The sequence below is a fragment of the Rattus norvegicus genome, chromosome 16 (assembly GCF_021556685.1).
Source record: "Rattus norvegicus strain SHRSP/BbbUtx chromosome 16, alternate assembly SHRSP_T2T, whole genome shotgun sequence".
Lineage (NCBI taxonomy): Eukaryota > Metazoa > Chordata > Mammalia > Rodentia > Muridae > Rattus > Rattus norvegicus.
In genome coordinates, this window is record NC_141549.1 from 8870548 (window position 1) to 8886177 (window position 15630).

The 15630-nt window shown below is 48.9% G+C and overlaps 1 protein-coding gene across 3 annotated transcripts in view; it reads left to right on the top strand.

Moving 5' to 3' along the window:
• Frmpd2 (FERM and PDZ domain containing 2) overlaps nt 1–15630 on the top strand; it is a 119788-nt gene that overhangs the window by 16566 nt on the left and 87592 nt on the right. For all 3 annotated transcript variants that reach the window (XR_015639518.1, XM_087588909.1, NM_001432848.1), the window contains 2 exon segments: nt 11069–11194; nt 12963–13120. Coding sequence is in view for 2 of the 3 variants with exons in the window: in XM_087588909.1 (XP_087445035.1) it covers nt 11069–11194; nt 12963–13120 (284 nt within the window). In the remaining variant the exon portion in view is untranslated.

Genomic DNA, 15630 nt, shown 5'->3' on the forward strand with positions numbered 1-15630 from the left:
ATTTCCCCCTTCCTGCTGCCAGTTTATCCTATGTAAAGCTCTCAGCTACCTCACTGAGTCTGCCTCTGTGCTGCCCTGCTTCCCGCCATGACGCTAACAGACTAAGCCTGCAAATTGTAAGCTGGCCCCAGCCAAAATCTTCCCTTTATGAGAGTTGCTGTGGTCATGCTGTCTCTTTGCAGCAATAGAAATCCTAACTAAGACGGTCAGACTTGGGCTTCTGAAAACCCAAAGGACACCCCAGGTGGACACTTCCTTTAACAAGACCACACCTCCTAATTCCTCTTAACATGTGCCACTCCCTGATGGCCAAGTACTCACATGTCTGAGCTTATAAGGACCATGCCTGCTCAAGCCACCACAGGCATCATGGAAAGAGCTGCCGTCATGAAGTTCACCGAGATCATCGCCATGATGGGGAGTGCCTTTGAAACTACGATGAAGGCAGCCTGGCCCTCTCTAAGTTGTTTCTGTCAGGTGTTTGGTCACAGTAATGCAAAGGTCACTGCAGAAAACTCCGGAAGGGCAGAGCCCTGGGTTTTTTAGTCTGAATTAAGGCATAAGTGGAACAGAAGACTCTTTTTCTTTGTGGAGAAGGAAGAGGAAGCTTATCTAGTGGCAAACTCCTCCTGGATCCTGATTTGGCCGTGGGTGGATAGCTTTCAATGACTCTACAAAGGTTCAAGTAGCAGGGTGGTCGGGTTATGGACCAAACAGTGTGGACAAGATCTTTCTGCAAGCTGTGACTTCTTAGAACTCCCACACCCTCCCTGGTTCCTTCTGGGGTGTCTATTTTGGGGGGCCTTGAGATAGTTGAAGCGTTTCAGTGAGGGTGAAAATGGGATGTTTACAGTACCTCAGCCCCAGCAAACAGATGGAAACAATTAACACTGTATCTTCAACGTCAATGTCTTGGAAGCTGCTCAGAGCTCTGATGCTTGAAAGCCTGGTCTGGATGGGGGAAGCCGAGATGGGAAAGGACAGGAGTCAGGGTGAGCTCAGCTCCTTTTCTGTTCTGAGTGCTTCAGTTTAATCTCATCGGTTCTGTGATGCAGCAGCTGCTGACCCTAGTCCTCAGATAACAAAACCGAGGCTCAGAGAGGTCAAGCATTTCCCAGTTCACAAGGTCACACAGCCACGGGGTCAGAAAGCTGGAGATTCAATGTCTAAAGCTCATATCGTGTCTCTGAAAAGAGAGAGCATGGAGTGAAAACAGGGCCAGAGAAGGCCTGAATAATACTCCACAAACCAAACCCAGGGAGATCCACACCTCATTTAGGGACTCTGTGATGGCTGCTCTCTATGCAGAAGAGACTGTAGCTGCAATCAAGTTAAAGCTTCTTAGATGGGAGAATATTCTAGATTATCTAGGTGGATTTCACACATCTCCGTGCTCACAAGATGGGGCCAGAGAAGACAGCATGACTCCAGAGCCAATATTCAAATGACATGGCCATAAACCCAGGAATTCTGACAATCTTCTGAAACTGAAGGAGGCAAAGAATTTGCCCCCTGACCTCTGCCCCTGCCAAGCATCAGGAGGCAGTGAGGCCCTGCATCCAATCCACTCTGATTTCGGCCTTGTGGCCTCTGAAACTATATGAAAATGGGTTTCTGTTATTTTAAGTCACCAAGCCTTTGATGATGTGTTACAACAGCCACGGGAACATAATATAGGACCCGAGATCAAAACCCGGGAGCCAATACTTCAGAGGTTATGGAAGGCGGTGCAGATGCTGGGATCGTGAGAGGAGGAGGGAGTAATGGACGGTAGAAGACCACCCAAGGAAGAAGCAGTGCCTGGCCACCGGCTGCCATGGGATAGGAGGCATACGCACTGTCCACAGTCTACCTCCTGCGGCTGTGACTCTGTTAATCCTAAGGATATTCATGCCTTTATATTGTGGGCATCAGTACCCTGAACCCCAGAGGTAAGAGCAGAGCCTAGAGTCCTGGGCCCAACTTCCCTCTCAGGGCCTTCCAGAGGGCTACACATCCCTCTAGAAGCCATGTTCTTTGATGGAAGCTTAGAGGGGTCAGGGAGATTCAGTACTGCTCAAGGCCAGTACTCAGTCAAAAGACACTTAGGGCCAGCAGAGGCTCTTACCTCTTCAAAGCCAGCATCTGGTCGATACTGCCCAATAGCTTGACAACAAACACACATGGGGCAGGTGGCCTGTCACAAGCGGCCACCCAGGTATCATCACTCAGCAGCCGTCTAGGGTGGGTGGATGCAGGATTCTTCCTGCGAGTGGGGTGGTAAGAGCCTTGTCAGTGATGAAGACCATGCATTCACTCGATGGGTGAAGCACAGACGAGGCGATCTGTGTTGCACGCAAAGAGAGGAAGGGGAAGGGGAGAAGGAGGAGGAAGAGGGGGGAGGGGGAGGGGGAGGGGAAGAGAGAGAGAGTTGCTCAGTCACAGGCCTGGGCACCTAGGTTCCAGCCTGCCTTTGCTCCAACTGCACATGCCCTGCCCAGCAGCAGCCAACAGCCAGCTTCCTGTTGCTGCCAGGCAAGAACTCATCCTGCTCCTGCTAACCTCTGTGACTCTGCCTCCTGTCCCATCTCTGTCCTCTGCCCTCTCACCACCGTCTCCACCATGCAGGGTTCTTGCATTCTCAAACTCTGTCAATCCTAAGGATATTTGTGTCCATTCTTTGCCAGAACCCACCCTACCCTCATAGAGTGTTTTTTGCAACCTCTGAGTCTCGGCTCAAAGGCCATCTCCCAAAATTCCTTCCCTGATATTCTGTTAAAGGACCCTCTCCCTCCCTGTAAGCATCTGCTGTCGTACATCAGCTTGCCTCAGTCTCTCTCTGCAGCCTGTCAGTCTGAGATGGAGGCATTGTGTTTGCTTACCTGTGTGTGGCTTGTTTTCCCATGCCTGTCCCCAGCCCTCACACAGGGAGGGGGCTACACTGACTTCAGGTACACTACGCACTTAACAAACACATATTAAATAAAGCGTGTCTCGGAGAGCATTGTCCAGACAGCCTCACAGATGAAATTCCAGCCTCTGTCTCCACGGTCCATGTGAGGACCACTAAAGGCCGTGGGCAGTAGGATGTGTTAGCTTGCACCAAACCGGGTTGAAGGCTGCTGAAGGCTGAAGATTAACCAAAACGGATCTTGGCAGGCAGGATGCACGAAAGCCTGGAAACACACAGGGCTGGTTGTGTGCATGCATACCCTAGCCTGGGATGGCAGGAAGGATCTTAGGCCTCGAGAGGACTCCAGAAGGCCTCAGATAATGAGGTCCACGGAGATGAGATACAGGAAGGTTCACGAGAGATGAGATGGGGGTTGTGCATTGGCCAGAGCAGTGCCCATTGGCTTTGTGCTTTTTCAGAGACTCCTCACTAGCCGGCTGACCAGACTGGTCTGTGAAATGCAATCCTGTATTCTTTTAATAGTTAATGGCACCCTTTTTAGCTCGTTGCACAGCAGTACCTTGCCCACCAGACCACTTAGAGAAACTTGGAGAGAAGCCCAGAGGCATCATGGTGTGATGAAAGGCTTCTCAGCTGCAAATTCTCCAGACTGCTGCTCTGTAAGGTGCCTCATGCTGTCCCCACAGCCAGCAGACTGGAGAAAAAGTGCATGGCCCTGGAAACCGGAAACACAGGCCTAAACCCAAAGCCATGTGATGCTGGCCAAGTCGTTCTATCTTTGCCCCTTAGTCCCCACATCTGTGAAGTGGGTGTGACAACAGTGCCATTCACATTCTGTAATGGGGCTGAAATGACCCATCCAATCAACACGCTGAATTTGTCTTGACATCCAGTAAGTACTAGGGGAGTGGGCTCTTGTTTTCATTGGAGGAAAAGGTCAACTGGTTCCAGACCACATTTGAAGAAAATACTTACTGAGGCTTCAGGTTGGTTCTTGATGACGGGCCTGGAGTGGAGCCCGTAAAGTAGACCCTCAAGGGCTACTACTGTCCATTGGGGTGTCTCTCATTCGTGGCTGGTGCAGGAGGTTGTGGCTAAGGGAAGACAGGACTCTGGATGCTTCTACACTCTCCTCTGGTCCCAGCTACCCTGGGGCAGGTCTAAACACACTGCTGCAGGCCTGGAGCCTGGCGGGCAGAGAGTTTGCACAGACAAGCGCATGTGCACATTCAGCAGAGACTCATGGTTATGCTTTCGAACAGGCGTGAGGACAGGAACGGGGCTGCCCTCACTGTGGATGCCGTGATAGTGTCGCTTTCCACAATGAGAACCACAACTTCAGGCCTCCGGGACCTCTCAGCCTTGGTAACAAGAGAGGTTGGCCCTCGTGAGCATGCGTGTGGTTCCTGTTGGATGTCGTTCTTCCTTTTAAATCAAGGGTTGCAACTGACCTTGCTTCTGTCACCTTTCCTGGAGCTCTTACTTCTCATGAGGATCTGAGTCACTGTCTAGCATGTGCTAATGTCAGTCTGAAGGATCCCTTTAGTTCTTGGGGGACAGGGCAACAAATTGGTGTTTGTGTTTTTGTGGGAATGCCTTAATCCAGTTTTCAGTTCCCTTTTAGACTTATTTGGTGTGTGTGTGTGTATGTGAGTGTGTGTGTGTGTGTGTGTGTGTGTGTGTATGCATGCTCTTCCCTGAGTTTACATGCACCATGTGTGTGCAGGAGCCCACAGAGGGCAGCATTGGGTGCCAGATCTCCCAGAACTGGCAGATACAGGTGGATGTGAGCTGCCACTTGGGTCATGGGAACCAAACTCAGGTCTTTTACAGGAGCAGGAAATGTTAATTGCTATGCCATCTTTCTAGCCCCTCTCCTTTAAGTTGAAGGATGCTTTACTGGGGACAGAATTCTGGACAGCCCTTTCCTTCCCTGCACATCAAATGGATCGCTCTGTCAGGTCCCTGCACCAGCCTGGGCCTAGACGACAAATCAGCCGTGCGTGTTTTATTGAGGATTTGCTGCCTGTTCCTCTTCCCTTTTTGCTCCTTTCACTGTTCTTTAGTTCCTTGCTGGCTGCTTAATTAAGATGTGGTACTCCATGGGTCTCACTGAGCTTCTCCTCCTATGGGTAACTCAATGTTTTTATTACAGTCAGGGTGGTTCTGCTCCCGGCTTGCTCTCCTCTCCTCTCTCAGAAACTGACTCCTGGGACGTGAGTTAAGCTGAGGGAGGGTGTCCTACAGAGAGCTGAACAGCTACTCATTTTTCCTCATTAACTTTTTCCCTTTTTCCTACGCTGATAATCTTCATTGCCCTGCTTTGGAGCTCACTACTTTTTGATGATCTCAGCTTTTGAAGTCCTCTGATGAGTCATTTTAGCCACTGCACTTGTTTCTTTGCTTAGATTTTCTACCTTGTTGCTGCTGTTCTCCTCTCCTGCTTTCCCTCAGTTCTTCGTTCTTCCTCTTTTTCCTCTTCTTCTTCCTCTCCACCTCTTGTTCTTCCTCTTCTTTTCTTTCTCTTCTGTTCTTCCTCTTCCTCTTCTCCTCCTCCACATCCTCCTCCTTCGACAAGGTCTCTCTACAAATCCCTGGCTTTCCCGGACCTCACCATGTAGACCAGGCTGGCCTTGAACTCAAGAGATCCACCTGCCTCGGCCCCCTGAGTGCAGGGGATAAAGCCCAACTTTCCTTCAGTTCTTTAGACACCATTTCTGTTGGCAACAGGAGCACTTTTTAAGCAGCTAATATAAAGTCTTTGTCTAGTACGTCCAATATTTGGATCTCCTTAGGAACGATGACTTGTCTGTCTTTTTGTTCTATTTATGGGCTGCTTAATAAGAGATTTATTTCTTTGTATTTTATGTATATACATGTTTTATCTGCGTGTGTGTTCATGTACCACATGAGTGTGGTGCCAGTGGGGTCCAGTATATTCCTCAGAACTGGAGTTACAAACAGTTGTGATCCACCTCAAGGATGCTGGGAGCTGAACTCTGGTCCCCAGCAAGAGCAGCAAGAGTGGCTCTCGGCCACTGAGACATCTTTCCAGCCCCTATGATTAATTTTCCTCCTTGCATTGCATGGAGGGCGGATTGAAAATACGATTTTCAATGATACAGAAGGCACCTCTGGCTAAACCTCCCTCCTGCTCTTGTCTAGGAGTGCCATGGTTGTTCTTCCTTGTTATTTACACATTTAACTACTTTCCAAGCCCTGCATTCTGTTATGTGTGGCTGCTGGGGTCTCAACTCAATTAATTTAGTAGTCACTGAAGGTTGGTGAAGACTGTCATCGTTAAATACCTGGATCCAACATGTCTTTCTGGTCTCTGCAGGGATCCCTCTGTGCTGGGGTCTCTCTCTGCAGGGATCTCTCTGCAGGGGTCTCTCTCCGTGGGTGTCCCTGCAGGGGTCTCTCTCTGCAGGGGTCTCTCTCTGCAGGGGTCTCTGCAAACACCAAAGCCAGCAGACTGTTGATCCCTGTGAGGCAAAAAGGAAATCCAGTTCAACAAGACTCAGTAGCTGAGTTGGTTCAAACCTCTAAATTTAGACTCTGGGCAGCTTTATTGCAGGCATGTTTAAGTACAATACAATTTGGGAAGAAAGTTTCCTGGTGTAACACAATCACTGGGGCACAAGTGCCCAGGCTACGTCAAAACTCAAGGTGTATTTCGAGTCTTCCATGAAGCTGGGTTCTAGAGGTACTCTACATGTGTTATCTTAAGGGCCTAGGGGAGGATCTGGCGTGGTCTAGGTCGTAGGTCACACAGATAAAGGTCATTTGGGCTATTAGTCCTCTGGTCCTGGTCGTTGGAGGTTGGGATGGCCTGGACCTATGTATAGCACATATCACCAGTCTATTATCTACCTCCATGCTCACCTTCGGGGTGGAAAACAAGTTGTACATCTCTCTCAGAAGAGACCATGCTACGCGGTTAGCATTCCTGCTTGCCTTTGTGCTTATCTTTAAGCACAAGGACGTCCGTGCTCCCAGCAGATCTCTGAGAGATGAAAGGGCGAGCCTTCAGCCCACAAATCTGACTCAGCATCTGCTTCCTACCCGTGCAGTGACTAACGGTGAGCTGGAGGTAAATGTTTAGAGCCCGGACCGCATGTACCACCTCAAACTGGGACACAGTTCTACAAGTCAAAGGGACTTCTAGGTTCTTGGCGATGCTGGAAGACTTTTCAAGTCAGTTGATGTCTTCTCAGTGGCCAGCTGCTTGGTGGCTCTTGAAACACTGGCTATCTCTGCAAAACCTATCGTGATCGTGGATGACTGCAACGTTAAATAGTCGATGCTGATTATTTAAAAAAGCGGCCTCTATAGAAACTTCTGTTGGCACCGGAGGAACTCTGAATGGGGTCAGTGCAGACCATTCTTTTCTTTTTAGAGCATCATTGGAGGCTAGCTTCGAAATTTTGCTTTTACTTTTTAAAAGTCTTGTGTCCTCTGCAAGAGCAGTACATATTCTTAACTGCTGAGCCATCTCTCCAGTCCCGGTACAGATAAATCTTTTGAGAGCTTTCCAGGGGTCATGCTGGCAGTTCAGGTCCTAACAAGGTCAGAAAATGGGGTTAAAAAGAGGCACAGCTGGAGCCTAGCCCTGTGACGTCTGAGGGAGCCATTTTCTCACTGCTTCTGTGGACAGGAAGACTTAGAAAGGCTCTTACTTTGACATTCTGTGACTTCCTTCCCTCCCTCCCTCTCTTCCTCCCTCCTCCCTCCCATCCTTCCCGCCCTCCTTCTCTTCCTTTGCTTTCTTTAAATACTGTCTTCCTTGAGGACCCCAGTTGTTTGATCTACACATTTGCCATTTGGACTTTGCAGCTGCATTTCTGACAAAGTCCAGTGCGCCTCTTGGGCGCAGCGTGGCCTTTCTGCAGGGGTTCGGTGTTTGAATTTTGAGACTGTCTCGGCCCGTGTGTGTGTCTGTGTGCCCTGGCACATTACGTGTCTGGGGTCACCAACTCCAATGAGCGTGAGCAGAGCTTTCACACTCCACTCGGATGGTTCCTGAGTGCACGTGAGCATGTGTGCTTACATACGTGTCTGGATTTACTTGTTTATGCTGGGTGATATAGCAATTGCATGCCTGATTTTATAAGATGCTATCAAGCTGTTTTCCAGCATATCCATCGGCTTCACAGTCTCACTGGGTGTGTGAAGATTGGGTTCTTATGCATGCTCACTAGTGTTCGGGGTTGTGACAAATGTTTATCTTAGTAATCCCAGTGGGTTTACACTATCACGTCACTGTGGCTTTAATTTGCATCTCTCTCATATCTAATGATGTCTAATATATTTTTATGGGTTTAATTTGGTATCCGTATAAATATCTCTGGGGACATGCTTGTGTCATTTTCTAATTATACTATTTATTTTCTTGTGTGTGTGTATGAGTGTTTGTACAACTGAGCAAGTCTTCATGCGGATATGCACTTATCATGACACGTGCGTACCGGTCAGAAAATGACCCTGGGGTTGGCCCTTGACTTCTACCTTGTTTGAGGAAGGGCCCCCAACTCCTGACAGGGCTGCCTGTCTGTATGCCAGGCTACCTAGCTTCTGAACTCCTGCGTATTTGCCTGTCTGCCTCTCCCACATGGTATGGGTGACTACAGGTTCTTACATGGCAGCCAGCTTTTACAGGCACTCTGAGCTTTCAGCTCAGGTCCTCACGCTAAGGCAGCAAGAGATGTTGACCACTGAGCTGTGTCCGAATCATTTTCTTATTGGTGGATTGTGAGAATTTAAAAATATGCACTCTAAATATGTGTGTCTTTTCGGATATGTGGTTTTAGAATATTTTATCTTAGTAAAATTTGCTTTTCATACTCTCCATGGGATTTTTTCTCAGAGCAAAAAATTCAATTCCTCTGATGTCCTATTTATCACTTAAACATCCCTTTATAGATCATGCTCTTGGTATTAAGTTCACAAAACCTTTAACCAGTCTGGGTCCCTATGTTTTCTCCTTTGCTTTCTTGAAAGGGTATGGTTTGAGAACTAAGTGAAATCTACAACTGGCTTTGAGCTATATTTTATGAAGTAGTGAGGTCTAGGCCAGTGCTCAGGGGTCCTCTGGAAAACCGTGCTTCCTTGGCATTGCTGAATGGAAAAGACTTCTCCATGAGCCGCCTCCCTAACAGATTTACATTGTTGCTGGTGTTTTTCTTCTTCTGGTCTTGGCTTCCCCTTGGAATTTCGAGAGTTTTGTCTGAGAATCCAAGTAGCCACTCAGTGTGATTACAGTTAGAAACAGACAGATAAATGGGAATGTTTAACTCATAGTTCTTTGACAACTTTTGAAGAAAGAAAGGGAAAAGAAAGAGAGAAAGGGAGAATGGAACAGAGAAAAAAAGGGAAAAAGTAAGAAGTGGCCTGGGTTGAGTCCCAATTCATCTCCAGAAGACTTGAGTGGACATATATGACTACAAACATGGGCGTGGCATGATTCTGACAAACACAGGCAACCATGTGGTGAACCGGAACACGCAGCACCCCAGACGTTCACCTGGCTGCTGGGACTGATTCTTGTCTGTGTTTGTAGGTGCGGGACTCTCAGAGTCAGTCGGCTCAAAGGTCATTTATTTGCCCAGGGCGGACATAGGACAGGGAATAAGAGACAAAGACAGAAGAAAGAGGAAGAGGGGGGAAGAAGGGGAAGGGAACAAGGGAGAGGGAGGATAGCCCTTCATTCTGTGAGGACCAAGGACCGCTTCTGGATAGAGAGGAGACAAACACTGCCCATCAGCAAATGGTGGTTTATCAAGGTAAATGGGGAAACCCCATGTTTGGAGGAGGTGTTTAATTTTAATTGGGGATGTTAATTAGGTTAGCCAAAGGGGGGTTTTGATTGCTGGACCTCAATTCTTTGCTAGCTGAACCTCAATACTTACGTAGTTGGACCTTGGTAGTCAGCCTCAGGAGGAGTAAGTGGCCAGATAAGGGAATAGACCTTGGTGGGTAGCATGAGGACTGGAATCTAATGGATTTCCAGCAAGGCAGAGGGAATTAGGGAGAAGGACAAGGACTGCCAGAGCCATATTTTGCCATGCTTGGGCTGGCTAGAGTCCCCCTCAGTGACCTGAGACCATAGGTGCCCTCATAGAGTCCTTGTGACAAATCACAGCTCTCAGCGTCCGCTCCAGGTGTCCGGGTGCACCTGGAAAGGCCACGAGCCTGCTGCCACCCCCAGCAACCTGTGAATAGTCAGCTTTGCTCAGCGCCTGGAGGCTGGAGCTGCCTGTGGGCTCACTACCCAGCTCCACAAGGAGTACCTGCCTTCAGGAGCAGCAAGTACTCTGCCCCCATAAACAGATTAGGAAAAGCTTTAAGCCTTCCTGCTGCCTCCAGCAGGGCTTTGGAGATTAGCGAGGGTGTCTTGGGGTTGGGGGTGGGGCAAGTTGAAATGTCAGCTTTGGTTTAAAGGATCCTTCTAGAAGGAAACAGAGTAGCTCTCCTGGCAGGGGTGCTTCCCCCAGCTACTTTGTGCATCCTTCCAGTTCTGGAAGTTAGGCTCTTGTTTCCTTTGGGAGATTCTCCCTCTGCAGGCAAGCGCTGGTGGAAAGGCCTGTGGTGACACTTGCAGCCAGCTCCAGTGGTGGCTGCTAATGACTGAAGGTGTACTCATGTGTCTCAGGCTAAAATGTTCATGAGTCTTGATGAAGTGTAGGTAATAAACATTCCTTGGTACAGGGAACTCTCCTGGAGGAGAGATAATTGGTACACATTTCTTGTCACTTCTTTTTTTTAATGTTTCTTCTCCTTTTTAAAGATTTATTATATATAAATACACTGTAGCTGTCTTCAGACACACCAGACCATCTGATCTCATTACAGATGGTTGTGAGCCACCACGTGGTTGCTAGGATTTGAACTCAGAACCTCTGGAAAAGCAGTCACTGCTCTTAACCACTAAGCCATCTCTTCAGTCTTCAGCCCATTTCTTTTTCTGAGAGTTAATTGATCAATCTATTGCTCATTCCCTAAGAAGCCACAGACCTGTCTGTCCAGGTGTAGCGAACGCCTCTCCTTCTCTAGGCTGCTTACCCTGTGCCTCAAAGGTGCCGGGGATGGAAGCAGGATGTCCACACAGTACCCAGTAATTGGAGGGATGGAGCATTTCCCGAATTACAGTGCTCTGTCACGTGTGTGTCTTCGCAGGCATGAGTGTGGCCTCTGTGACACTTGCTAGTGCCCTGCAGGTCAGAGGTGAAGCCCTGTCTGAGGAGGAAATCTGGTCCCTTTTGTCACTGGCTGCTGAGCGACTCCTGGAAGACCTACGTAATGGTAAGAGAGCGTTTGGGGCAACTGAGTCAGAGGACACTGAAAGTAAAGCTTCCTAAATAAGCTTCCTTATCTTCTTTTTTTTTTTTTTTTTTTTTTTGGTTCTTTTTTTCGGAGCTGGGGACCGAACCCAGGGCCTTGTGCTTCCTAGGCAAGCGCTCTACCACTGAGCTAAATCCCCAACCCCCCTTATCTTCTTGATCTGTGATCAACCCTAAGCTTTTAGAACCAGACCACAATAATGGTACTCACCAGGCAGGTGCAGTGAAAGGTGGCCAAGGTGGTTAAGGCTTTAACCACACAACCAAAGAACCAAGAATCAAAGGCTGTACCTCTGCTGTGGGCTTACCTGGTGCTTACAGAGAGAGACCAGAGGCAGCAACATCGGCCTTTTCCAACACTTGGACATGCCCGTACTTGCTCTGTCAGATTCTAGCCCATCAGAAGGCAGAACCCATGTTCTAAACAAGGGAGGTTAACATGAACAGTCACCAAGCTTCGATGTGGAGATAACGAAGGTGTCAGGACATTCCTCATAGATCCTTGGAGTGGAGAGCTTGTTCCCCTCCTTGGATTGGGTGTTGCTCTGATGGTGGGTCTGTACTTGTAGCTCAGTATGTTGAAGGTCCCTGAATTATCTGGCCAGCAGTAGCCTTCAGTCATGTCCAGGTGGGACAGAGGCAATTGTCAGGGGATAACTCACAGAGAGCATGGGCATTAGGAGGGGCCCTATGGAATATGGGCACACTCAGATGAGCAGACTGATAGAGTGTGGACAGGAAGACCGAAGCCTGCAGTACCTAGGAGGACAGGTCCTTGAGAAAATCGTCAAAGGGTGAGGCCAGGCCTTGAGGTACAGAAGGGCTTTCATGTCCCGAGGCTGAGTCCAGGACAGAGGTGCCCCTACTTGGTCATTTCATATTCATATTACAGTCTCCTGGACAAGGTAGGAGAGTTCTGCTTCCTGTGAGGTCTCTGCAGAGCCTCTTCTGGGAAGAATTGTTCCTAGAAATGGTTAAAGGAGATGAGAAGAGGCGATTGAGGGCTATGAGATTTCCGGTGGCAGATGAAGTAAATACAGAGAACCCACGCTTAGGTATCGACTCAGGAGCCCCCTGACTTAGCCGCTGCAGCATCAGCATCAGGGCATGTGAGAACGCACAGGTTCTGCTAGTCGCTGGGTTCCAGAGCCAGCCAGTGGAGGGAGGCTGCAGACCTATGCCTTAGCTTCTTTTCCCCCTGAACCCTCACTCCTGGCTCCTGTCCTGAGGGATCTAACTGTTGTAGATCCGTGCCATGCCCAGCTGCCTCAGGCTGTGGACCAGCTGCAAGGAACTCAGGTCTAAAGCAATTTCTAGCTTGTCTTTAAAAATTTCAGGTCCTTGTTAGATTCAGGTGTAGGTGCTAAATTCTTGTCCCGTTACAGCTACCTGTTTTTTTTTTTTTTAAAGATTTTTTTATTTAATGTATTCAAGTACACTGCTGCTGTCTTCAGACACACCAGAAGAGGGCATCAGATCCCATTACAGATGGTTGTGAGCCACTATGTGGTTGCTGGGATTTGAACTCAGGACCTCTGGAAGAGCAGTCAGTGCTCTTAACCACTGAGCCATCTCTCCAGTCCCACAGCTACCTTTTGTAACACACTTTTCTATGTGCTGGGTGGAGTTTATTCTGTTCTGTGTCTATATAGGTCAGAATCAGTCTTCAGAGCAAGTGCTGTTGGCCATACTGGCCCTGTTCCTACACCCCATCGTTGCCTCCCTTTCAGATTCCTCAGACTATGTGGTCTGCCCCTGGTCACTCCTGCTTTCTGCAGCCGGAAGTCTTTCTTTCCAAGACAACGTTTCTCACATAGAGGCTGCACCATTCAAGGCTCCCGAACTGCTACAGGGACCAGATGAGGAAGAGCGGCCTGACGCATCTCAAGTAGGTGTGGTATCCTACCTCTCCTGGGGAGACACCCAAAACCCTCTGCTTCAGCACCAATTCTGAGGAAGAGTAGGCTTAAAACGGGTTGTTCATATGCTTTCTTGACAGCAACTTAGTAGCTTTTGGACAAGGCAGATCAACCTCACTGAACCCAAGTTTCTCAGTCAGTTAAGTGATACTAATGTAACTCTTGGATCTTCTCTAATGCTCTTAATTGTCAGCATTACAAACAGTGTTGCGGTCTGGGGAGCTGGCTTGCTGGTTAACATGCTTGCATGTAAGCATGCAGTAAGTCAGGTGTGGTGCTGCATACCCATAATGCCAGTGATTAAAGACGGAGGTGACAGGATTCCAGGGCCTAGCTGGCTGGCCAGTTTAATCAACTGTTAAGCTCCGGCCGGGTTCAGTAAGAGATCTCAAAAAGTAGAGAGGGGGTGCTAAAGAAAGGTACCCAATTGTCCGTCAGTCGATGGCTTCTACGCATGTACATGTGGGCATATGCACCACCTCCATTGTGTATATATGCATCACACACACATGCACACACACACACACATACACATACACCGAGAGAGAGAGAGAGAGAGAGAGAGAGAGAGAGAGAGAGAGAGAGAGAGAGAGAGAGAATAAGATATGCCAAAGCTGGGTGGTGGTGGCTCACACCTTTAATTCTAGCACTAAAGAGGCAGGTGTTCAAGGCCAGCCTGGTCTTCAAATTGAGTTCCAGAACAGCCAAGGCCACACAAAGAAACCCTGCCTTGATAAACCAACAAAACCAAACAAAGCAAATGAACAAAAGCTAATAATAATGATATCAACAACAACAATAAAAACCATGCCAAGTGCCTTATGCCGATGTAAAGACTGTATCCAGTAAAGACTGGATTTCCTCAGTGAAAAAATGTTTTCCTTCTGAACAGCAAAATGTTCCAATATTTTCAGCTAAAAAAAAAAAATTAAACAAGTAAATAAAGGACGCGCATTTCAGAATGCTCAGGGCAGCCACACAGTGCTGGGTGAGCACAGCCCTTCTTCCTTGGACCTTCATGGGAAGCCTGTGGATCTGGGGTGCTGCTCCTCTCAGGACCACCCTGGAATGCTGCTGCTCTTCCTTAGGGCTCTGAGAAGAGAATGGCCCTTCCAGGTTTGCTTCATCAAGTTCTGTGTAGCTCCAAGTTATACCGTAACGATGGAAACATGGAGCACCAGTTGCGCGGGCTTCCTTCCTCCAGGCCTGCTCACCCTCCCTGCTGTGAGATCCCTGGGTGAGTCACTGGGCCTCTGGGCAGATGGAGACAGCTGCTTCTCAGACTTCCACTGGCACCTCCTGCTTGGTACCCCACCTGGGCTGAGCTGCCTGTCATGTTTTGGACTCAGCGAACATGTCACCCTGACTCTGAGCTCTGGTTTTCTACAAGGACACACCAAGGCAATATGCAAATTCGGGGGCTAATAGCCAACATGGACAAGCCCTCACCAGTGATGGGCAAGAGGGTTGACTGGGAGGGCAAATCTGCTCTCCTCTTTCCCCTCACGGTCGGATGCATTTAAAGTGTTGGTCTCTTCACACCTTCTGGAGATGGCTTCTGAGAGCTAGAGAGCCATGTCTGCTGCCTGCTTTGGGCTCCGTGGCAGCATGGTGACTCTATATGCCACATCTGCCCTTGTTCTCTTTCCCTCCTCCATACTCTGGTTGCTCTGAGCTCGTAGCTTCTAAATGAAGCACCCTCAGACCCTGCCTTGTAGAGGAGCTGAGCTGAACAGGTATGAAGTGATGTTGGGGACGTCCCTGTGACCTCCAGCACTTCCCATGGCAGTTTGACTTGAGGGAGGTCCAGCTGCTCCTGTGCCCTAGCAGTCCAGAGCTAGAGAGAATCCCGCTCCCTTGTTTCCTCCTCCATGCAGAAGTGTCAGGCCCTGGGGAATTCTAAGGCCAGAAGAGGCTGAATCTAGAACAGGGCAGGAATGCTGCGAAGATGCTAGCTAGTTAGGGAAAAAATGACAGTGAGTCTGAGTCAGAGAGAGCCAGTGTGGGGTGGGACTGGGTTCTAAGGAATCTGGAAAGTGTTTATATTGGCCACTTACCCCTCTGTTCTGACTGGCCTCTGGAGTGACTCCGGGAGAGGCTGAAGGCAGTCTCCTCTGACTCCTTAGGAAGAAGAAGCAGGCAGGGTCATCTACTCTCTTGGTCTACTACATCCAAACTGTTCTGATGACCACGGTTCCTTTCCATCCACCACATCAGTTCTCCCTCCAACTAGGCGTGAGGAGTGAGGGGTATGTGGAAGGTCAGGAACGTAGTGGTCCCAGCAGGGGCTGTGCTTAGGACCCTCTCCAAGCCTTGGCTGCATTCTGAGACCGACAGCTTACTCTGAGCAATGCATCCAGCACCATCCCTGAGTGCATCCAGCACCATCCCTGAGTGCATCCAGAACCATCCCTGAATGCATCCAGCACCATCCCTGAGTGCATCCAGCACCATCCCTGAGTGCATCCAGCACCATCCC